Here is a 24241-nt window from a genome sequence, read left to right as displayed (position 1 = left end):
GAAAGCAAACCGGTTCTTTGGATGCACCGGGTTGGAACCAGTTCAGCACCGAACTAGAACCAGGTTCTTTTTTTGGTGGAAAACGTGAATCTCTCACCGAGCTCCTGACGTCTGACCTCCCAACGAATTCGCTCTCTATTACTTTTCATTACTAGTATCACATGTTAACCGCTGCATTTGTGTGTTCTTCATTGTTTTAGTTTTACTGACAGAAAGGTACGGTGGCCCTGAAGGTCAAAACACAGCAACATTTCAGACTGAGGAAAGGGTAGGGACAACACTTCCTGTTAGAATAGAATAGAATAGAATACAATAGAATAGAATAGAATAGAACAGATTGCCCTTTATTGTCATTATGAGCTTCTCCCTTTCAGTGCAAAAAACACAGGTATGTACAAAATAGTGCAAAGAAGGTATTTTAGAAGCTAAAGTTAAAATACAAATGCTAAAAAAAATATTGAAAATATACAAAAATGCTAAAATATATTGTTTTTAAACCATGTTGGAAAGAATGGAGGACGACAAATGGGAACAGAGGAATATCTTGAAACAGAACATACATATAATGTCTCATCATGACGTTACTGCTCTTCAATAAATGAATATTATCAGACAGAACTATGTGTCTGACATTAAACCAAAAACATGGACTCCACTGTAAAAGAAATGTGTGTTTTGACCTTGAAGGCCACCGTAGGAATAGAAAAAGGAAGAACACGGCTCTCGGCTGTGTGTTGATGGAGGAATGTGTTTTGTTATCTGACCCGGTCGTGTCTCCGGATAAACAGCGTGGACGTGTTGACTTCCTGCTGATGGTCACAGTTCATTAGACGTGGGTCCGGGAGCTGCTCAGCGTTTAGGGGAGAAGTGGAGAGTGTCGGCCCAGGAGAGCTGCACCGAACCCGGGCAGGAGATGAGCCGTGGTCCCCTGGTCCCTCAGGAGGAGGAGAGTTCATCAGTTAAAGTGACTGAGAGGAGTTCGACACTCTCCCTCCTCTCCTCTCACGTCTTCTTCATCCATCTCTTCCAGGCCTTTCAGCCTCCTCCTCTTTCTTTTCTTTCATCTAACATTTTCTTCCCATTTCATTCTGTTTTTGTTTCTTTCCTGTTATTTCACATTTCTTCTTTTTTTATTTCCTCTTTTCTTCCAGTCTCTCTTTTCATCTTCATCTCCTTTCTCTTTCATTTGATCACTTATCCTCCTCTCTTTTTTCTTACTTTCTTTCCACATTTCTTCCTTCTGTCTTTCTCATTTTCTTTCTGTCCTTCTATTTTCTTCCCCTCTTTTTCTTAAACTTGAGCCATTTCTCTGTCAAACTTGTATCTGTCTTTTCTTTTCTTCTTTAAAACATCCTCAAACCCTCCACGTATTCCTCCCTTCTCTCCCCCACATATTCTCTTCATTAATTCTCTCCCTCACCCTTGAAACTTCTTCATCACAGGAGACGAGAGTCGACAAAAAGCTTCTTCGGCCGGGACGGAGTCACCACTGAGTGAACCCACGGTGAGAGTGAGGATGATGACGGTGGTGATGATGAAGATGATGGTGGTGGTGGTGGGGTCAAAGTGACTGTTACCAGCTGACGTGAGCTCCCACTGTCAACATGTTTAATACATGAGGTGAAGAGGCTAGAACACACACAGCCTCATGCTTCCATCTTTGTGAGGACCTCCCACTGACATAATGTGTAACCGTAGCAACTGACTCTACAGTATTATGATGATGCTGCATTTGACCTTGGTTCAGTTTGTGTTTGCAGAGCAATCGCAAAAAAAAAAAAAAAAGTTTGGACATGGCCTCAACTTCAGGGCTGCACAATTAATCGAACTTTAGTCGTGATCACGAATTTGGATTAATCGCGACTAAGTGAACCTAATCATCGGCCACATTTATGTTTAAAATGCTCTTCTTCATCTAATCAACCAGTAGTCAGCCGACCACCAGGGGGCGAACGCATGGTTAAGGCTTCATTAAGCTAAATAACAAACCACCTCCCAGCTGCAGCCTCAAGTCACTGGGTGACTGATGAGAACAAGTCATTGTGTTATGATGAGGAGCAGCACGGTGAAAGGAAACGCTGACAGGCTGTTTCCTGCCAAACACATATTTCCTTTTCTGTATAAGCTCTTATTGTTTCCTTTGAGCTGGACTTTGTGATTGCACTCTGTAATACCATATTTATTCTGTCAGCACTTGGATTTTAAATTCATGGGTATTTTTTATATATATATATATGTATTATTAAGCATTTATTCTTATTTAAAGTGTCATTTCACACTGAAAACTCTTCACATATTCTTTGTTTAAAAGTAGTCCAATAAAAATACAGATGTTTTCCCAACATGATGAACAATGTTGATTAATAATTGTATTTACAATATTGGTCAAAATAACCGTGCTTATCGTGCAGCCGTAACCTGAACTCCAGAACAGTTATTGTTGCTCATATATTTTCAGGAAAAGGAGGAGTTTGAGTTTGAGAGCGGAGCAGGTGGAGTCACTGGTATTTATTGCTGTGTTTTTTATGTAGAGATCCCGATTGAGTTTCTTGTCCCCTGATCCAAACCCTGATCTTTTAATACTGAGCATCAGACAATCTGATCCGATCTCAAAACAAACTAAACGTCCTCCCCTGGATATTCATATCTCCTCCTGGTCTTCTCCTAAAGTCGACCGGACTCAGTCCAACAAATATTTCCGTCAAAGCTAACGTAACGTAGCGTAGAGATAAAAGTCCACAGAATAAGTCTGATCCGTCTAATAATGTCAGGTCTGGTTATTATAGAAACTTTATCCCATCGTAGCTTTACGTCTTTCATGACGTAGCCTTAGTAAAGCTCCTGTCATTTTATTGGCTGCAGGGTTTCCCACACAACGTTAACCCTACGGTGGCCCACCAGGGTCTTATTTACTCGGTCTCATAACGAATCAGAAACATTTTCGCATGCACTGTTTTCCCTGTTGCTCCTGAAAGCATCCCTCCCTCCTCCTCCCTCCCAAACCCCCTCCACCCAGACAACAGACGCTCACTTGATCTTTTGAATTTAACCTGATGGAGAAAACCACCTGTTCTCCACCTGCTGGATCTGAACAAGGTTCTAAGTAGAACTTCAAAAGGCAACATTCACTGAACCAGGCTGTTCATTCATCAGCTGATCAACAGTTTAAGAACGGGTTAGAGTTTAAAATGGAGGAGCTACTCATCACTGAGTCTTTCTTTGATTCTTTTCTGTTTTGAGGGTTTGTTTTTTTAGCAATGTTCTTAAACTTGTGATCAGCTGATGAAAGAACAGCCTGTTCTGAACCTCCTTCATCCTCCTCTCAAACCTCCTTCTTGCTGTTGGGTTAGTTGACAGAAGAATCTCCTTTCTGCCTTGTCCTCTGACGGATTTTCTCCTAAACTGGACCAAAGCATCTAACTCATCCGAGGACGTAGTGAGCGACGTAAAATTAAGACGGTGGAGAGTACGCCCCAAAACAGATCAGAGATGCATTTAAAAATAGGATCTTCTTCTGAACAGCTCCATGTTTTATCTTGGTCTTATGTTTATGTTGGTGTTCCGATTGTTCCATGTCCTCTTTAAGGCTGATATTTACAAGTTAAACCTTCAAACTACTTCCACTGATGAAACTTCATCTTAAAACCTTCCTCAGGGGTAAACGTTCCTCCAGTAAGGGAGAATCAGCAGATACTTTACAGAGGAACTACATTTCAGATTGCCTCTGAATCTAAAATATATTCTGCTCCATAATGAGCGTTGGACGGGTTTGAAGACAGAGGAGCGAAAAACGCTCAGATGAGTCAATGAAATACATGAAACAAGCATGAACTCCTGGTAACAAAACACAGTTCCTTCTAAATTCCTTCTAAACTTTCATTAGAGCTAATTTCTATCATTTATGTTGATTAGATGTGGGTCCATTTATGTGTGGTGTGGTGTGGTGTTGTGTTGTTGTACCTTGAAGCAGATGTGCTGGTTGATGTCCTGCACTCTGAACTGTTTGAGGAAGCGTTCGTCGTGACTCCAGAACAGCCGGATGTCTGGGATGTTGTACAGGACCATGGCCAGTCTCTCCAGGCCCAGACCGAACGCCCAGCCCAGCTTGTTCCTCGCCCCCGCTGCAAAAACCAACACAAGACAAGCTATCAGCGGCTATGCTAACAAATAACTGCATGTCTGAGAAGGTCAGTGTTTCAACCTTCGGACGTCAGAATAAGTTTGACTTCCATCGTGGACAGAAACTTTCTCTTCAGGGCCGGTTTACAGATCATAAACCATCCCTGATAATGGAACATTTAGCATTGAAAAGGTCAGACATGTCCCTCAGGAGCAAAAACAAGACCACAAGACAATGATATTAACAGTAATTATGTATTAATGTAACAACCCAGACAGAAAACGGTTGAATTATCTGCTTATATTATATTGTTCGTTTTTAGAAACCGTAAAAACACTCTTCACTGTTTCTCACTGGTCAATGGAGGCGTCTACCTGCTGACTTATCACCTTATCTGAGATTGTTCAGGTCTCCCTTGTGGTAACTCATGAGAAAATGCAATGAAAATGATTTCTGCGAATGATTATTTAAATTTTTTTTAGAAAAGCTTAAGGATCATGGGATAACTAATTTATACTTTATCTTATACCAGACAGAGATCATTGATTTAATAACAGTATTAAAGGCAAAAATATCAGAAAACCTCTTCTCTCTCAGAGTCTATGAAAAAGCCTTTAGACTCTACAGTTTGTTTACATGAACCATGTGATCACATTTATGCTTTTAGCAGATCTATGGAAAAACTATGTATCAGTGGTTAAGAGAACAAGAGAGTTTGTTTGGAGCTGGAAAACAAAGCTACAACCAGAAATCTTTAACCATTATGAGTCTGTTTCAGCGTCCTCCATCTTTCCTTGGTGCTGTCAGTCATCTTGTTGGAGACTTAGTGGTGTTTTTCAAATAGTAGATTTCTCATTCCAGAACAAAACTCCTTAACTGCTTGAAGGCAGGTCAAAGCAAAGGGCGAACACTCAGAGGAATAAAGGATTATGGGTAAATCCAAGGATTTCAGGCTTTTTTTTTTTTTTTGGCCTGGGACCCAGATGAGAGGGAAGTGGTTCTCTGTCTGGGACAAAGACTAATTTTGGCAAACTGGTTTCCTTTGTGAAGCGTAGACGCTCCAGAGACTGAGCCTGTGACCCCTGTCAGGGTCGTGATGCTCAGTTTAAGAAGAAAAGCAAAGAGAGGGAAACTAAGGATTTAATTCTGAAGTTAACTGAGCTCACTGAGGGAGTGGAAGTGGTTCTGAAGAAGGTTCCAAAGTTTAAAGAAGCTGCCCAGCAACAAAAAGAGTCCTGCTACCAGTCTGTGAGTTAAACAGTTAAATGTGTTGTTGGGTTTTAAGGGGTTAACTAAGCCCTTCAGCCTGTGTATAAAACAGGAAGACTTCGACAATGTTCATCAAAACCAGACACAAACTGCAGCGAAGCCTCTGAAATGAGACGGGTCTCTGAGTCTCACAGAAGAGTTTTCAAGAGCCCGTTTCTGCGATTGCAACATCTGCATCATCTTCCATCATATAAGAGCGAGCAAGTAACTCAAGACTCTATTTAAAGTTTTCCCTTTAATACTTGTAAAATGTTCCCATTGTGCAACATCAAACTTTAATATTCAGACCTCAACTGGTGCAAGTCACACACAAGCGTTCAGCAAACATAAAAAATACATCTCACGCCATAAATAAAGAAATGAAGAACAAAACAATCAGTCACTCATCAGACATGTGAGCTATATTCTACTGTTATTTGGTTTTATCTGAACCAGTCAGTGTAACTGGCTGAAGGCTCTTTACTGCAGGCCAGAGATGCAGTTATCTCATTTCTACTTGTACCTCGTCAGTCTGGCTTGTACTATGACAACTCCTCCTTTTGTTTCCACTTCCTGCTTAATTTTCAAAAATGGTGACTGAAACTTTTGCTGAAATTTCACTAAAGATGAATCATACAAATGTTTGTATCTCCTCCAAACCTCCTCAGCTACAGATTCTGATCAAAAACAGTCAATTTATAAAGTGTGGAGATGGAGAAGCAATCGGAATAAGAGACACGTTACTACCGAGAGTATTCATAGTGACATTTCTGGGCAGGTAAACCAGCTGTGGTGTTAGGGTCTGTGTTCAGATCTGTCTAATCGTCGTAGCCTAAACTTTGGCTGAGTGACCAGTAACGTCTGACCTGCTTGTGGTGCTAAAGGAAAAATGAGAGCATTACTTAAATATCTCGGATTCATCCGCATCAATTTCTGCACCAAGTGTTGTGCTGATGCATCCAATAACAATCTACAGAAAGTGGAAATAGCCTGTGTAGGTGTGCGTACGCCTCCAGAAACACTCCCACTGACTTAAAGCCGTTTTGCAGAGGCCTTGTTTCACAAGTCTTGAAATCCCTCTGAGCTGCTTCCTCCTCCCGTCATGACTGAAGAGGATTTAACAGGTGAAATCAATACGTGCTCTCAGCTCTAACTGGATTCACACAGAGTTCTTCATTAAAAGCCTAAAACCTTAACATCCTTTTGGAATCTGTAGTCGGTCTCATGCAACTTTTTCTACGACAAAAAAAATACAGATTCTTTCCTCAAACTACTCTGAGCCTTAAAAGATGAGATGCTGAATAAGGAAGGGGCAGTTCTGTCTCTGGGACAGGATGAAATGATATTGAGCAGAAACTGATAAAGATTTTTTTTTTTTTACATTATTTGAGGAAATATGACTGATCAAGGTGTTGCTGCCTCTGCATTGTTGGACACTAAAGCTAGAGGCTAGGAAGTGAAATACCTTTAGTGGGGGTGGTGGGGTTTCTTACATCAAAGCATAATGTTATATCTGCACGCAAAATTTTCTTTCTGTTTCTGTTCTGTTCCATCTCAACATGAGTCTGATTTAACAAACACTTAATAGACTTACTCTTTGCTCATCCAGACACCACAGTCTCTCAAGAATAGATAACATCTTAGCTGTGTCTGTGTCTTTCTGTGAGATCCATGATGTTGTGACATCCTGCCTTAGTTTTGCCTCATTTATTGAGAATAAGAAACAAACACATAATCGCTCTTTTAAATGATCACCTGACAAGGAAACAGCTCCGTCAGTGATGTTCGTTCATCAGTGATGAGAGTCTTTTTTAAATGTTCTGTCCTTGTAGCTGTTAATTAACTAAAATTTAAATAAATCTAAGAAAGAATTAACAAATGAAAGTATTTGATATGTATAAACTACTGTGATTCTGTGGTAATTATTGATGTGATCATGATGATTTATGAGGAGTCGGGTGGAGTTGAGTATTTCCTCAGTCACCAGTGGTTTTGCCTGATTGACATATAATTCAGTTCAGTTTTATTGGAGTGGAGGTGAACCTGAATACAGTATTCAGAAAGGCACAAATAACACGTTTTCATTTTCTTACAAATACTTGAACATCTTTCAAATTATTTGTAACCTCTCTGGAGAAGAAGACAAACATCCAATCAAAAAGCTGCCTTTCATAATATTTGACATCTGCAGTCAGGTTCTCTCATGTTAGCATTTGTCTGTTCGCATTTGTCTGTTAGCTCGCTAATTCAGACTATTATCTACTGTTAAATGATAAATGGTCTTGTTTTTATGTATCTCTTTTCTACCTATTAGCTGCATTTAATGAAAACATCAACCAATACTGCAAATACAAATACCTTTTATTCCGCACTGAATTTCAATATACTCAAATGAAGTCTACAACGATTCTCAGTGATCCAGGTCATGATTTATCAATAAAGAAAGAAATAAACATATTGACTGTAGAAGTATGTTGGGGGAAGCAGCTTACGTGATGAAACAGGAAAATCTGTGGAACTAACAGCAAGTTCACATTCAAGTTCAGTTGAACTTTAGTTTTATTGTTGGACTCATGTTGCTGTGAACGAATGCGTCTGTTCTCATCGATTTGATTCTGCCTTTAAAGCCTAAAGAACCGAGATCAAATACTAAACTATACACCAGTCTATCTTTTACAAAGCGTCCAGAACCAAGATCTTTTCTCTCTTCAGACCAGAGTCACAAAGGAACAGACTTCCGTCACGTTTTCCATTTTCCACTGGAACAAGCCGACAGTTTGGTTTAGAAGCTGCTGGAGAAAAGACTGTTTGCCACCGTAGAAAGAACACAAAGCACCGAGCCAGTGGAGGAGAGATTACATTCCTCTATTATCACTTGTGCATAAATCTGCAGGAATAATTAGTTGTGAGCGGCAGCATCGTGGCCACAGGCTGTTATTTTGCTTTCAGACTCATATTCTGAGGTCAGCGGCTGGGTGAGGAGTGGGCGTCCAGGCTCGGGATGTAATCTGGACATTTTTCTAAATGTTTGTGTGGGAGCATTAAAATGCATCCCTGCTAATGGACAAACACACCCAGCAGCACACAACCAGACACACAAAGCGAGAGGATGGCGGAGCGCACGAGCAGCAGGAAGAATTACCTGCCTTGATTGGAAATGCTTCTGCTTATTATGATGATGTGCACACATACGCTCCCGGTGGGCGAGCGTATGTGTGCACATGCAAACACACACAAACTTCCTCCTTTACATCCTGGTCTCGTCGGCCCCAGTCCAATCAGAAGCTGGGGAATGTGCTTTCTATGCTAATGAGCGCGGGGTTGAGGGGTCACAGGAGACGAGGGAACACGCCGGAATAAATCTCCACTTCATGATAACGCACAATCAATCAGATCTATGACCCGTCTCCTAATCCTCAGCCTCCTCTTCTACACCTGTTGTTTTCCTCCTCTTCCCTTCCTCCTGCTCCTCTTTCACCTCCTCCACTCCTCGTCTAAGTCTCTCTTTTATTTTTAACTGATAACTCCCCTCTCTCGCTTCCTTTATTATTCTCATTTTTAAGCCTTTATCTCCTGTTTTGTGCTGTTTTCATCCAGTTGTACTTTCAGGTAGAAGTTCTGTTGAACCAGTCAGGGTTCATCAGGTTCTTGAGGGAACCTGATGAACATGTTTTCTGGTGATTCCCATTTTGTCCGATGCATATTGTATATTTCTTCTTCCTGGTTGGACTTATTGAAGCGTGTCTTTGCTTCTACACTAACACCTTTGTATCGTGTTTGATGCTCAACGCTTCCTTGTTTGTGCTTTTAAATGCTTCCATTCCATGCACATGCCCACATATGTACTTATTATATTGCATCAGCAAAGTCTCTCTGAGACAAGTAATTGAAAGTAATTTCAAGATTTGCTGTTCAAGCTTTTTTGAAAAGGCACAAAGAAATGGGAGACGAAGTGGTCAAACATCCAAGAGACTCCACTATGAACCAGAACCAGAACCTAGGAACTGGGCTCAGAAACATCTGGACTGATGATGTTTGTTGAGCTCCAGTAATGAGTGAAGCACGGTGGAGGCTCCTGGAGAGTCTGGTCCTCAGGCAGATTCTGATCCATCATCAAGACCATCAGGGAGGAGGAGGACTGGCTCCACATTTATTCTGCAGCAGGACAAAGAGCCCAAACATCCAGACAAGGTCATTAAGAACTATCTTCAGAGGAAACAAGAACAGCATGACCCCCCCAGAGCCCTGGTCTCAGCATCATGGACTGAGTCTGGATTAACTGAGGAAGATCTGGGGTTAGTTCTCCAAGATGCTTGAACCACCTACCAGCTGAGTTCCTTCAAGAACTGTGTCCAAGTAGAAGAACTGACGCTGTCTGGAAGGTAAAGGGGGGTCACACCAGATACTGATTTGATTTAGATTTCTCTTCTGTTCATTCACTGCATCTCTAATTATTAAAACTGCAATTCATTTCGTATAAAGTCTAAACCGAGGTGATACATAACCGTTTTCTTTCTCCGCTGATTCTCGTATCATTCATCTACTCGTTATCTTCCTCCTCCGTCTGGTCTCGATCCCTCCATCATTTCTCGTTCCCTCCTAATTATATTTGCCATGAATATATTTATGATCGTATTATTAGAGGCTTCGTGCTGGCGGTTGTGGTTTTAAGCTGCAGGATTGTGATGAAGTGTAATGATTACATGGACCGCCGTGACAGAAGACGCTGCTTGTAATTAGACGGCGCGACTGCAGGTTTCTGCAGATGGAATCAGACCTCTTCTTCATGTGGGCTGAAACATAATTTAAAACCACGTTCACCCATTAAAAACAAAAGCAAACAGTGAAGATTTGTCAGCGAACAGGAGGAGACAAAAGGTCTTCTTCAACCGAGGAGTTTTTTGAAACACTTTCCTGATGAGCTGCATCTCATTTCCCTTAAAAATTCCCTTAAAGTTTTTATCTATAATTACAAATTCCCTTTTACAACTTGGGCTGAGCTGATTCTGTGTCTCATCTTTGAGGTCAGAGTGATGGAGACTTTCTGCTGGATGTGTCGTTTATATGTTCAGAGGCTCCGTGTGGCCGTTGCCTAAGAAGGTCTGGGCTCAGGACGGATTCTGTGAAATAATGATTTGTGGGTGGATGAAGATTTAAAGGTTCATATTTTAAGATATAGTTAAAGTGGTAATCTGCAACCAATTGGTCACATTTTGAGATCATTTTGTGACACTGCATGATGGCGAAGTCACCGAAAAGCCGGCTGGTAAACCAGGTAAATCAGGTCAATCAGGTAAACCAGGTAAACCAGGTAGTGGCCGTGTTGTTCTGAGCAGCCAATCAGATGAGATCTGTGGTCCTACAGAGAATGTAAAAACAAATAACGCCAAGTCTGGTGGTTTCATGAACAACTGGGCAGTTTTGAATTTTATGCTAATTACTAATTACTTTTTAACGTCGGTGTGAAATGAGAACAAGATGCATTTATTTAATCTGCTTGCGCTGCTTTCTAAAGAGTAGAGAAGAGCTACACCTGCCCACTCAATCCCGGTCCCTTAATGATGAGCAGATCAGCTGATCATGAAGGTTTGTCTGATCTTCTTTGTATTCTCCCAGATCACGTCCAATAAACGGGTCTGTTTAGCTTAATCAGTAGAATATACAGACACCCCCTAGTACCAAACATGCACAATACACAGTTTACAAACTGGTGATTTTGCTTTTTCTTCTCAGATTTCCAGCCAATCACCACTAAAACAGTAGTTTATGGTGCTTTAATATGCCTTTTGTCCCTGTTTTGTTAGTTTGTTTTGGCCACTTTTACATTAAAAATGATTTTTACATTACTTCTCCATCGGTTTTTACCTGTCCAGCGACTACAGGTAGAAATTAGCAAATGTTGCTATAAACTAGCTCAATACATCTTTTCTTGTCTTACAATTTTAATGTTTTTTTTATGTCCCTGTTTTAAACAATTCCTCAAACAAGCACAAAAGATGGGACTTGACTGACGCCTAAACGTGGATCTGGCTCCACTACACCAGTTGGGACATTCCTGCTTCAAACAGCTGGACCATGAGCTTCACTGATGTTTCATTTGTTGTTTGTAGTTTTATGTTCCTTAGCTCCCAGGAGTCAGGTAGTGGGACCGGTTTATAAAGCGAAGAGACTCCTGTGCTGCAGAGTTTCTGCACGGCTGGAAGCTTGTGTTTATTGGGTTTTTGAATGTCAAAGTGAGGAGTCTTTGGCTGAATCAGATCTGAGCAACTTGAGAGTGTCATCCCGTCTGGATCGTCTCAGCGCCGAGAATCATCCAGGCAGATTAACTGGTGCCACCGGCTAACGAAGGGCTTTCAAATGAGAGAAACCATACATCTGACGTACGAGACACTGATGCACAGGCGGCCAAGAAGAAAGGCGGGAAAGACGCTCGTCTAACGGAGTCTGAGCGCATGTGGGCAGAGCATCAGTGCAGCGCAGACGTCAGCCATAACAGATTGCACGACACCCAGCGAGGATAGATGGCCCAGAAGCAAATACCAGCGAGCGTGATGAGACAACCCTCTGCCCTCCCTCCTCTTACTCTCACTCTGCTCTGCAAAGCCAGGCCCCCTCCCTCAGCCAATCACAAAAGAGACGGTGACGTCCGTGCTTGACGGTCACATGGCGGCAGCAGTGACGTGAACAATGTGAACGATGTGAACGATGTGAACGATGTGGCATCTGCAGACGGACGGGATTAGATCTGTCATGTTAATACACTGCACATAATCACTACAGCACTAGTCTGACATGAACAGAAACTAGGAGGCTCATGAAAAGGAATCATCTAAAGACACATCAGAAGCGTGGAAAGTCGATATTGGAGAAGATGCACTTGAAGGAGACTGGGAAGTGGCACCGTTAAAGGAACAGCAAAACACAATTAACACAAGACTGAAACTGCTCCAATATGAACGCACATCATCCCAGCAACACTCAATTAAACTAATACTCAGGTATTTGCTGCGAATGTTTAGAGGACAAATGGTGAAAATATTCTCCTGCAAGACAAACTTTGTCTCCTGAATAAGACTCTGAAGATTTGATTGTCATTGATTGACTTTGGACGTCTTCAAGCTCGAAGACTGAAAAATATACAGCTGCCCTCTGTGAAGTTACGTCTGAAGGAGGTTGAAACATAAAGAAAAGAGTTTGTGGAAATATGGAAACGCTGCTGCTGCTTTTCTTCTTTTTTCACTTGAGTTTCCACCGTTTTATTCGTCTCATTATTATTTTTACTTGCTTCTCTGGGACTGGATGTGCACCGGTTTCCTTTCTGTTCATTTGTGTTGTTCTTCGCTTCAGACGAATCTGCTTCGCTCTCGTTTTTCATTCAGTTCATTTCTCTCCTCCCGACACTCTATCACTCCTCTCCTCTCCCTCCTCTTTCAATTACGCCTCCCGTCCCTCTCTCCCTCCATCACTATTTCTTTTCTGCTCCTGTTTCATTGCTCCTTTTACATCTTGTACCCCCCCCTCCCAATTTGCCCTTCGTGTACAGTCTGTTCTGTCTCCTCCTCCCTTCCATCACCTCATCCCTCCTTTTTCAATCTCCACTCTTCCTCCAGCTCTCTCCATCACCCCCTTCCCCTCCTGCTGATATTTTCCTGCATCCTCCTCCTCCTCCTCCTCCCCTAATCCATTGCTCCAGCACATTTCCACCATCACTCCTCGTGTCTCTTTTGATTCAGCCTGCACTTGTTTATTTCACAGCCCTCACAACTTCCTAACGTCCTTATTCATCCTTCCATCCACTCGTCCTTTCACCTTCGCTAGCAGCCTGTGTCATTCTTCTGTTTCTGCTGCTTTTTCTTTGTGCCAGAGAGTTTGGACAAAAAGATTCTTCTGACTCCATCATCGATAAATGAAGCTATTGAAAGCCTGAAGCCTACAAATAAGAAGGACACATGTGTCCAGTGCTTCCTGGTCATTCTGCTCTTTGTGTGTCGTTGGCTTTAGCGCGAGGAGCTGACAGACTCAGGGCGTCACGCTGGCTGGGTTTACATGGAGACAAATAATCGATTAGAATCAGCTTAGAAGCTCAAACCAAAAAATAATATTAATAATACATTTTATTTGAGAAGCACCTTTAAAGTCACCGGACAGAAAAGGAACAGATGAATACAATAACCCTAACTAACTCTAACCCTATCTGATTCTAAACAGGTGGGTTTTGACTCCATATTGTGGAAGTGGGAGGGTTTAAGAGTCTTAATGGCTCTCATATTTCTTTTATGTGAACGGGTTCTTGAGCTTCGGTTGGGCCGAGGTTCTTTTTAAATGAGCTTCAGAAATGAACTTTGATTCGACTACAGAAGTTTTGTTCTAACGGTTACAGTAATAAACAGGTGGTTAAAGTTTATTTGAAACCACGACCACTCGAGTGTGTGTTTAATTATGTGTCCTTTCAAAAGCAAAGCCCGGTGCTGAGGAGAAATAAATAATAAAAAAACATTTCAGACATTCGCACCAGTTTGAAGAACAAGTTAATGTGAAGGCCTCACGCTGCCGCACACTCATCCGTCACCATTAGTGGTCCTAAATAGACTATTGGCAGCCTCCACCAGCCTCCCAACACTATGATTTATTGGTGGAAACTCTCAGTGGCAGCTCTTGAGGAGGGAATATGATCGCAGTGCAACATGGGAGTCAAACAGGCAGAAAAACGGGGGAATGGACCGTAGCATGTTAAAGACTCAAAATGATCAGATTCTCTGCAAATTCTACAAGTTTATGACTTTCTGCTGCTGGATGTAAAGTTACTGTAGACACCACTGACACAGAAGTATCTGGAAAGTACTTGAAATCTTCAGCATCTTGAAAAAACTACTTAATACCATGAAAATAGCAACAACAAAACACCAATCAAAGCTTTTTCTACATTTCTGCTTAAAAATGACCAGAAACATCAGTGGATTTTCATGCAAGTCTAGATTTTAGACAAAGGAAACCCAGTCAAACAAATAAAACAGAAGTATTATTCTCAAGTACTCAGGAAAACGGGTCAATATTACATATCTGAGAGGTTCACCTCTATGAAGACAAATGAATTAATTAAGGGCAAAGTAGAGTTCATCTGTTCAGGAGTGATTCCAGTCAGTGAACTGAGAGTGTTACTTGAATGACCTGTTCCAACTAATAATCACAGACTGATCTTCACAACACATGTTTGTGTTGAAGTGTGTGATGACAACAGACAAAGGAGCTTTGTGAGGAGCTCAGAAAAAGAGTTGTTGTTGCTCATCAGGCTGGAAAAGGTTCCACAACCATCTGTAAAGAGTCTGGAAGCCACAAATAATCCACAGAGAGTCAGACAGATTGAAGACGACTGTTCCCCTCCACAGGAGTGGTCCACCAACAAACATCACTCCTTCATAGTGGGAGAGGAACCAGAGGAACCCAGGGGAACTTCTAAGCAGCTAAAGGCCTCTCTCACATTGGCTGATGTTCATGTTGATGAATCCACTCAACAACCAAAGACACTGCTCTCTGTCCACAAAGGACATTTCTAAACATCAGGTTTATTAAGAAACTCTACAAGTCCAGTTGTCTGTGTTGATGTTTCAGCTTTGTTATTTTGGATATATCATGAGTGGGTGTTCTCTCTCTTATCTTGCATTAAATATTAGGGAAAGGTCCCATAGATAAGGCACAGAGGCAACCAGTCGACAGCTGCTTTGTACTGACTAGTTGAACGTCACCAAAGCTGTCTCTCAGTAACCACGTCTAGGGAGGACCTCGTCATTTCATTCTGTACTTTCTGGTGCATGCATCGACTCTTTGCTCCTAGTAAAACTTTGAAACGAGACTCCAGTGACTCTGCCATTCTTGATAAAAGAATTTCCGTAACAGTTGAATGACTCAGAGCATTTACAGACATATCGTCCTCTGATATTGTGTTAATTAAAATGGTACAGCGAGACAGCGGGCAACACGAAAACCTGCACCTCCAGACTGTCAGAGGCAGAGCTTTAAATTTAAAATAATCCAAAGGGACCAATAGCTGCAGGAACGTTGGTATCCACCAGATTTGGGGGAAAAAAATAAATGATGTTAAAGTTTCCTCAAATGAAATATGGTGATGTAACTTTAAACTCTTCTAACTCTGCTGTTCGGATTCAAAAGTAATATTAAATTACAAAATGCTGATTGCGGCAAGAGCTGAAAACATGAATTCTCCTGCTCGGACTCGGCCTCCAGGTGGAAATATGGATCATGGAAACAGTGTGTGATGGCTGCCTGTTATCGAGTCTGGCTGCTGAATTAGTAAGGAGGGAAGCATAAATTATGCAGAGTGATTAGTAACCTGGCAGCGCTCACCTCACTGGTTATGGATCGATGTGGTGGGAGAGGGGTTGGCTGGGGGGGGGGGGGGGACACGAGATGGAAAAACTGTTGGTCAAAATAAATCAGCTTGAATCAGGCCGGTTTAAAACCGACGCCTCTGATTTAGCTCTGTATGAGACAGTCAAACAGGGCTGAAGATAAAAGACAAGAGCTCAGATATAACAGACTTTACTAATCTCTGCTGGGTCTGTACGTAGTTCATCACTGGTTCCTTCACAGATAAGGAACAGATCAATAGAGGAGAACAGTGATTTATCCAGATCAGGTTGTAACTGAGAGTTAAACTCTGAGTTAAAAAACAGTTTTTACCTTAAGTTACGACATAAATTAGTTAATCTGAAAGTTCAGTGACAGTGAAGCTGAGTTCAAGGACAAGTTGTTGGGTATATTAAACCATGAATCTGACACAAGAGCATCATTGCCTGCAGTGCTTCCAGTCTTCAGCTCTAAAATGAATAAAGTCTTTATCAGGAACATCTGAGGGTGTTGTCCACCTGAAACTCACATGACTCCGGTCTGAAACAACCAGATACTCACCAGGACTTAAAGTTATCACGTTTGATCCAGTGTCAAACAAAAGGTACATTTATGAGCCCGAGACTCCCTCTATCAAACCAAATGTCTTCTCTGGCTAAAATGTGGATGACGTTGTCCTCTGGAGATTGTCCCTTGTCCTACAGCTGATTCCTGACCTAAAGAGTCATCTGTTCCTTCCTGCCCTGATCCGCACAACTTCAAGAAGTCAAGATAAAACGTCTTAAACAAACTCTGCCAGTCGTCTTTGTGCAGGATATCTGGATCTGGATGATCAGGAACCTTCTGCTGCATCTGCTCATCACTGATGGACCAATGAACTGTGAATTCTACCAGTGAACTCTAAAAGAAAATGTCAGGACATGAGAGAGAAACTGGGTCATGGAGGAAGACAAGGAGCCCAAGAACACCAGTGGTTCTCCAGAAGAACCAGATGAATGTTTAGGAACAAGTGTCTGCATTATATCCATCAACATCTCGATTCTGGACCCTAACGGCTGCCCAAACTTTGATTTATAACTCACTGAAAATAAAGCGAAATGAAAGTTAAATCTACCAAGAAGACGAGCATCAGTGACAGCAGGTCTCTGCTTTAAGACCGGATGAAATAAATTATAGAATGAAAGCAGAAAATAGATGAAACCATCATCACTTCCTTTTACCCTGACATGACGGAGTTCTTCCTGCCTGAGTGGGCGCGCACACACCAACATGACTCAGTTCTTTGTATTTTTTAACGCTCTCAAATTAAACACACAGAAATACTCTGGTTCATGACGCAGCTTCCCACGGTTTGTCGGAAACAAATAACTGCTGCTGTTTGGTTCTGAGCCGACTCCACCCGGCCGGCGTGGACGTAGGCAGGTGAGATCAGGCTGTAATTATGGGTGGATTAGTGGGAAATGGCCGGGCTTTGGCGAGGGTTAGATGCTGAAGCTGTTCACACAGCTTAGCGGCCTGATCCTTTTTTTAGTGGAGGTTAAGACACTTTGTCATCCACGCAGCAATAATCAACAGTCTCTGAATACCGGCCGAAATTAGAAAAAGACTAATGAGAGAGGCGGGCGAGGCGAAACAAAGACAGAAACAGCAAAGACAGAGTAGTTATGGAGATTTATGGGACCGAAATGTGAGTGACATCTCCAGGTCTTTGTCGTGTCCCGAGGGTCAAGGAGTCATCACTGAGTCCCCCATTACTGATTGATTGAAACTGATTGGTCTCTCGTTTACATGTGAACTGTCGCATTAGCTGCTGACTTTCATTCAGTCAATTTATTACAAAGCAGATGATTGGTGAAGAATGCCAACATGGCCATGCTAGGTACCATGATGCTAACGGTGCTGATGCTAACAGTAGTAACCAGACTGATCTGGTTCCAGTGAGTGTTTAATTAGCTTAGCCTCCTTAGCTCTATCGCTGCATGGATGGAAGTGAAGCTTTAACATGTCTAAAGGTGCAACAAGGAGGAAACACCTGGAATTAGATTCAACATCTGACCACACATAGCATTAGCATTAGCATAGCATAGCATTTTATTAAAAGATCAGAGATGTAGCGTCTCTGATGCCTGACAGACCCCACGACACTGGTTCATTATTATTATTATCATTATTATTATTATTATACTGGTTCATTTACTACTTTGTCGTAGCTGTATTTATATTATTTAAATTAATATTCTGTTCAACTTGCATGTCACTAAATGCCTTAAAAATAAAAAGGCTGAGTTTTGGACAAAGTTTGTCTGTTTTCATTCTTTAAGAACCAGTTTGTCTCCGGTATCAGATAAAACCTGAACCAGACCCAGACCTACACATGTAGCACGGCCATCCGTATTTTATCACTTCATTTAGTCCAGTAACATCTAATATTTTATCTTGGTTTGGTTAAATCAGTTTTTAGCCTCTTTTCCCTCATGTTTCATACAGGACTCTCCAGCTTTAGCAGCATATTTAGATATTCTTCAGATATTCTTTGGATATTCAGAGCTACGGTGTCTGGAGCTTTAGCCCCTTGTTGTCTGGTATTTTTACTGCTTGTATATCCAGTAGAAAATAAGCAACGTGAACCCTGTTCTAGTCTATATAATCTCTCGTGTCTCATACTGAACTTTGAAGCAACTTTAGCAAAGGATGCGGCAAATTCCACACCTTCTTCTTTCTTTGTTTTCTGTTTTCTCTACAACTAACCTCCTCATTATTCCCTGGGATGTGCTTAGCTCTGCTTAACCCTTCAGTGTCCCCTCCCTGCTTGTTGTTTTTCATTAAAAAGCAGCAGCATGTGGAGGATAAACTGTGTCCTCTCTGGACTAGAAAACTGGATAATGAGCCAGAAGAACGTCTCCAGCAGAAGGAGGGAAATCCCCTCAACTCCAAAACCTCCACAAACACCACCGTGTGGGAGGGTGTGACTGTGACATGGATGGGACTGAAACACCGCTGGTCTCCTCTGGGTTCCTCCGTCTTCACTTATATCTGCCTGAGCTTCATCTGCTCATCGTCATCCTATAAACCGACACCTTCTTAATACCGTGGAGGTCTCATCAGAGAATGGACATGGGCCTGCTGAATGTTGTTAGTGGGGGGGTCTTTGAGGGGAGGGTCCTCTGTGGATCATCCCACAGATACATCATCTAGTGAATTTGGAGGCCAGGTCAACACCTCGTGACATTTTTGTGCCTGTGTCAGGCTGCTTCCTGCTGGGGGTGGATGCTGCCACCAAGGAGAGTCATTGCTATGGGGTGGGGGGGCATGGTCTGGGCTACGTGTCTAAGTAAAATCCACACAAATGAATTCCATGTCTAAAAGTTCTCCAGCAAAACACTGAATTGTCACAAGATGGTTTAAATGTTATTGACGTCTCATGTCAGTGGTCATAATGTTGTGGCTGATATTTTTTTACTCTTTATCTTTATCTTTATTCAGACTACTCTCACGTTCTTTTGAGATTCCATCACAGAGCCCTTGATGATGTCACATCCTGTTTTAATAGCATCTAATAACTAAAAGGAAAATTAACATATTTATAAACACATATTAAAATACCTAAAAATACAGAGACATGAACAGACATAGAGACCTGTCCTCTATGACACTGAATGAGCTGATGAAGTCAGATATCAGCTAATCACAGTTTGATGCAGCCATGTGATAATGACTCCCATTTACTCCCATTAACATCCAGCTCCTCACGTTTCCTCTACTCAAACCACCGCCGGGTTAGAAACAGGAATGAGACGAGGTGTTCAGTGACGTCAGGCGTAATTAATCGCTGGCAGAGAGGTGAGTGGTGGTTCAACCTGAGCCTGGCTGCCCATCACCTTAACAGAGACGTCTGATGTGTTAATTGGACCGACACAGTCGAGGGAGAGGTGTGTGCGTAACGTGGCGTCTCCTAAGAACCACAGCTGCCAGTGGTAGAAGGAATTCGCTCTCTGAGGAGGAGGCGGCCTTTAGATCGCACATCGCTGGCTAACAGAGCCCATCCTTCCTCTAACGAGTTAAGAGAACAGCTCCACAAGACAGGAAGTCAGATAAAATGAGACACGCTTCAACAGCGAGGGGGACTGGATGGAGATGAATCAGAATCACACCAGACTAATGGACCAGATGTAGGGAGCTGGTGTAAACTGTTACGAACGTGTGGATTAAATGCGAGAACGTTTGCTCCACGTGGGGAAAACATCAGGTTGAGGAGTTTCCAGAGGGGAAAGAAACATGGAGGCAGAAAAACTAAGATGAACCAAAGTTGAACCAACTTCTGTTCAGTGATGTTGATGTTTCCATCTGATCCTGTCATTTATTCAGAGTCTAATTCCAGCAATGACATGTTGACGTCGTCAGTGTCTATTTCCACAGAGTACGTTGAGTCAATGCACTGTTTAGTAAGAAGTCCTTACAAAACATTAAAAGTGAGGAAATGTATTAAGTGGAAACCCTGACGCCTGAAAGACACCTGTCATGTTTAATACCATCCTGAAGAGGGCAGCAATACGACCAGAGCCTCAAACCTGCAACAAGAATAAGACTAAGAGATCATACGTCGACATAAAAATTTAACCGCTTCAAGTTGTAGCTTGGACTTTTTCAAATGTGTGTGCAGACTCTAACGCCGTAGCCTGACGTCCACCTCCCCAGAAATGGAACCATGCAACGCTGGTTCTCCAGGCTTCTCCTCGCAATCTTCACACTGATTTATGTTTTGGATCTTCACAGACACACAAGTTTAAACAGACACACACACTTCACCTAAAAAAACACACATACATGCATTTAAACACATAAAAGACGCGTCATTATGGTTATGGTGGAGAAAACGAAATGACTCACACCAGCGTAGGCTACGTACGTAGGTTACACCATCTATGTCCTGCACTCCTATAAACGAGTCTTTACGCTGAATTAGTTTTGATTTACTGGTCGTATTACTGCAGGATGAAAACCAGCGTCTCTGTAAGACACTGACGTACTGCTGTGCATGCATGCGTTTCCATTCCTTTGCGAGTTGATGAGTTTACGTCATCGACGATGTTCACAAAGTGTTTTCCGAGGAACAGTTTTCCTTGACCCAAACTAGGGGGCGCCGCAGCAGCAGTGTGAGCTGACAAACGTCTCCTGCTTTAAGCCTCACAGCTGAATGCAGCATTTCTTTGTTGGGCAAAGCTCTGAATCTCAGGACGTTGGACATTTCTCCAGAGATGGAGACGACGTGGATGGGACTGACCTCTCTGAAAGTTGGATGAATTCTGTTTACTGAAAGATGGCAGTTAACCATATGTGCTTGTTCTGACTCATTTCATTTGGCTCTGGCAGCGAATGAGAAAACTGCAGACACCTCTAGTACATAGAAATAATAGATACGAGCAGACAGGCACAGAAGGAGCGAATCACTCTGCTCAGAAAACATTTAAAACCAGTTCCCTAAAGCTCTAAAGGTTCAAATATTCAAATCACAGCCTGCCCAGCAAACCTGAGTCAGGGTTTAAAAACCTGTCGAACACGACTCACATGAAGAGCAAATTTGAGTCATTCTCTGCTTCTTGTTGGTGACAGGTGCTTAAAAGCGCCGTCGTCCCTCTGATGTCAGGGCGAGTTTAAATGCATCATCAGAGAGTGATTCACAGATTATTCACTGTGATTTATCTCCGCAGGCTGTGACCAGCCAATCACCTTCTGGGCTCCACATGGTCATCAGTATTAATCAATCAGGTCTGTTGTTTGTGAGCTGATCATGTAACGTGTCCTGAAAGGCCTCCATGACCATCATCAGCATCATCAGCATCATCCTGAGCCTCCTCTGGTTCCAATGAAGGAAAAACTATTTCACAATAGAGAACTACTAAACGTTTCCACGGAGACTAAATAAATCAAATAATGTGACCGGAAACACGACAAAACAACGATGAGGACGAGGGAGAACACAAAGAAGAAAGACGAGCAGAGGAAGGAGAAAACAACAAAGGTGGAGGAGGAACCAGAGAGAAACGGGGGAGGATGGGAACGAGTAGGGAGAAGGAGGGAAGGGGAAGAAGAGGGAGGAAAAGGAGGAAGAGGAGGACACAGAAAGAAATGAAGCTGGTGAAGGAGGAAAAGGAGACGAGGAAAGAGAAGAAGGAGAAAAGGAAAGAAGAAGGAGGAGGAATAGGGGGACCGAGAAAGAAATGGGGGAGGAGATAAAGGAGCAGAAGATGGAGCACACGAGGAAGATGAAGGAAGAACAGGAGGCAGAGGAGGGAAGAACACAAGGAAGAGGAAGGAAGAACAGGAGGAAGAGGAAGGAAGAACAGGAGGAAGATGAGGCTGAAGGAGAAGAGGAAGTATTTTCTCTAGTGACGGCGCTGAATTAAAACCATAGAAGAAGAGGAGGTCTGAGAGAAACAGCTGGTCTTGACCCTGAAAACAAACAGAACAGTGTGTTTTTTAAAAGGAGAACACGATTCTGGGAGTTTTCTGTCCAGATGTTTTCTGGCTCGTTGTGAGCGATGGAATAAATCCGGCCTCCACCTCAGCTCCTCTAATAAAACGCTCCTCCCTGGGGTTACACTCTAGTCAGCTCTCTTCTACGCTTTGTTTCATTCTGCTCGTTGGAACGGGAACGCTGCTCAGAAAGTGACAGGAGTCAAAGTCTGGAGCCGCTGGAACAACAAACTGTCTTCTACAAATTAAACACACAAAAAAGTCTGGAGATAAGTTTCATAAAATCATCACACGCACCAGCGACACAAGACTAAATGAAACAACGAGATACAGATAGAGTCACACTCCAGGCCAGTAGGGTGGGTGGAGGGTGAGGAGCTGGTGGGTGTGGAGTCGGTGGGTGAGGAGCTGGAGGGTGAGGAGTCGGTGGGTGAGGAGCTGGAGGGTGAGGAGCTGGAGGGTGAGGAGTCGGTGGGTGAGGAGCTGGAGGGTGAGGAGCTGGAGGGTGAGGAGTCGGTGGGTGAGGAGCTGGAGGGTGAGGAGCTGGAGGGTGAGGAGTCCGTGGGTGAGGAGTCGGAGGGTAAAGAGTCGGTGGGTGAGGAGTCATGGGTGAGGAGTCGGAGGGTGAGGAGCTGGAGGGTGAGGAGCTGGAGGGTAAAGAGTCGGAGGGTGAGGAGCTGGAGGGTGAGGAGCTGGAGGGTAAAGAGTGGGAGGGTGAGGAGTCGGAGGGTGAGGAGCTGGAGGGTAAAGAGTCGGAGGGTGAGGAGTCGGAGGGTGAGGAGCTGGAGGGTGAGGAGCTGGAGGGTAAAGAGTCGGAGGGTGAGGAGCTGGAGGGTGAGGAGTCAGAGGGTGAGGAGTCGGTGGGTGAGGAGTCGTGGGTGAGGAGTCAGAGGGTGAGGAGCTGGAGGGTAAAGAGTCGGAGGGTGAGGAGTCGGAGGGTGAGGGGCTGGAGGGTGAGGAGCTGGTGGGTGAGGAGCTGGAGGGTGAGGAGTCGTGGGTGAGGAGTTGTGGGTAAAGAGTCGGTGGATGAGGAGTCGGTGGATGAGGAGTCGTGGGTGAGGAGCTGGAGGGTGAGGAGTCAGAGGGTGAGGAGCTGGAGGGTGAGGAGTCGGTGGGTAAAGAGTCGGTGGGTGAGGAGTCCGTGGGTGAGGAGTCGTGGGTGAGGAGTCGTGGGGAGGAGTGAGGTCAGCTGAGTGGGAGTGTAGGAGTGTCCGGAGGGAGGAAGTGGAGGGTTAAGAGTCGGTGTCGTTGTTTGAGTCATGGGATGAAGTCCGGAGAGGTAGCGGAGCTGGAGGGTGAGGAGCTGGAGGGTAAAGAGTCGGAGGGTGAGGTGCTGGAGGGTAAAGAGTCGGAGGGTGAGGAGCTGGAGGGTAAAGAGTCGGAGGGTGAGGAGCTGGAGGGTGAGGAGTCAGAGGGTGAGGAGTCAGAGGGTGAGGAGCTGGAGGGTAAAGAGTCGGAGGGTGAGGAGCTGGAGGGTGAGGAGTCAGAGGGTGAGGAGTCGGTGGGTGAGGAGTCGTGGGTGAGGAGTCAGAGGGTGAGGAGCTGGAGGGTAAAGAGTCGGAGGGTGAGGAGCTGGAGGGTGAGGAGTCGTGGGTGAGGAGTCGTGGGTGAGGAGTCGTGGGTGAGGAGCTGGAGGGTGAGGAGTCAGAGGGTGAGGAGTCGTGGGTGAGGAGTCGTGGGTGAGGAGTCGTGGGTGAGGAGTTGTGGGTAAAGAGTCGGTGGGTGAGGAGTCATGGGTGAGGAGTTGTGGGTGAGGAGTTCAGGCCTGGGGGGAGGAACGTGTTCAGTGTCAGGCTGAGTGGAGCAGATAAAGGTCAGGACTGAATCGTTCCTCTGCGACAGGAAAAGGACGAAGTGAGAGGAGCTTAACGACCTCCTGCTCCTGCTCCGCTTCGTCTTTACACCGTTACACACCAGCGAGGATGAAAACGTCTTTATCTGCGGAGGCAGCCGGAGCACAGAGACCTTTCTAGGTCTGTTCCTACCAACGCTGACGTCTTAACGCTGTTTAACGCTGCATATTAACAAAACCTT

At 43.6% G+C, this 24241-nt stretch overlaps 1 protein-coding gene across 2 annotated transcripts in view; it reads right to left on the bottom strand.

Annotated features, from left to right (window-relative positions):
• Positions 1-24241, bottom strand: part of fars2 (phenylalanyl-tRNA synthetase 2, mitochondrial) — a 93864-nt gene that overhangs the window by 32534 nt on the left and 37089 nt on the right. Inside the window, exons 8-9 of one of the 2 annotated variants that reach the window (XM_047568550.1) lie at positions 3961-4121; positions 641-928 (exon numbers count right to left, since the gene is read on the bottom strand). In XM_047568550.1, the coding sequence (XP_047424506.1) occupies positions 857-928; positions 3961-4121 (233 nt within the window). In that variant the 3' untranslated portion in view covers positions 641-856. Of the gene's footprint in view, positions 1-640; positions 929-3960; positions 4122-24241 lie in introns of those variants that run through there. The other variant, XM_047568549.1, reaches the window with a different exon arrangement.

Source organism: Mugil cephalus, chromosome 18 (genome assembly GCF_022458985.1).
Source record: "Mugil cephalus isolate CIBA_MC_2020 chromosome 18, CIBA_Mcephalus_1.1, whole genome shotgun sequence".
In the NCBI taxonomy this organism is placed as follows: domain Eukaryota; kingdom Metazoa; phylum Chordata; class Actinopteri; order Mugiliformes; family Mugilidae; genus Mugil; species Mugil cephalus.
The sequence above is the reverse complement of the archived record's forward strand: the minus strand, read 5'-3'. Positions and strand labels throughout refer to the sequence as shown.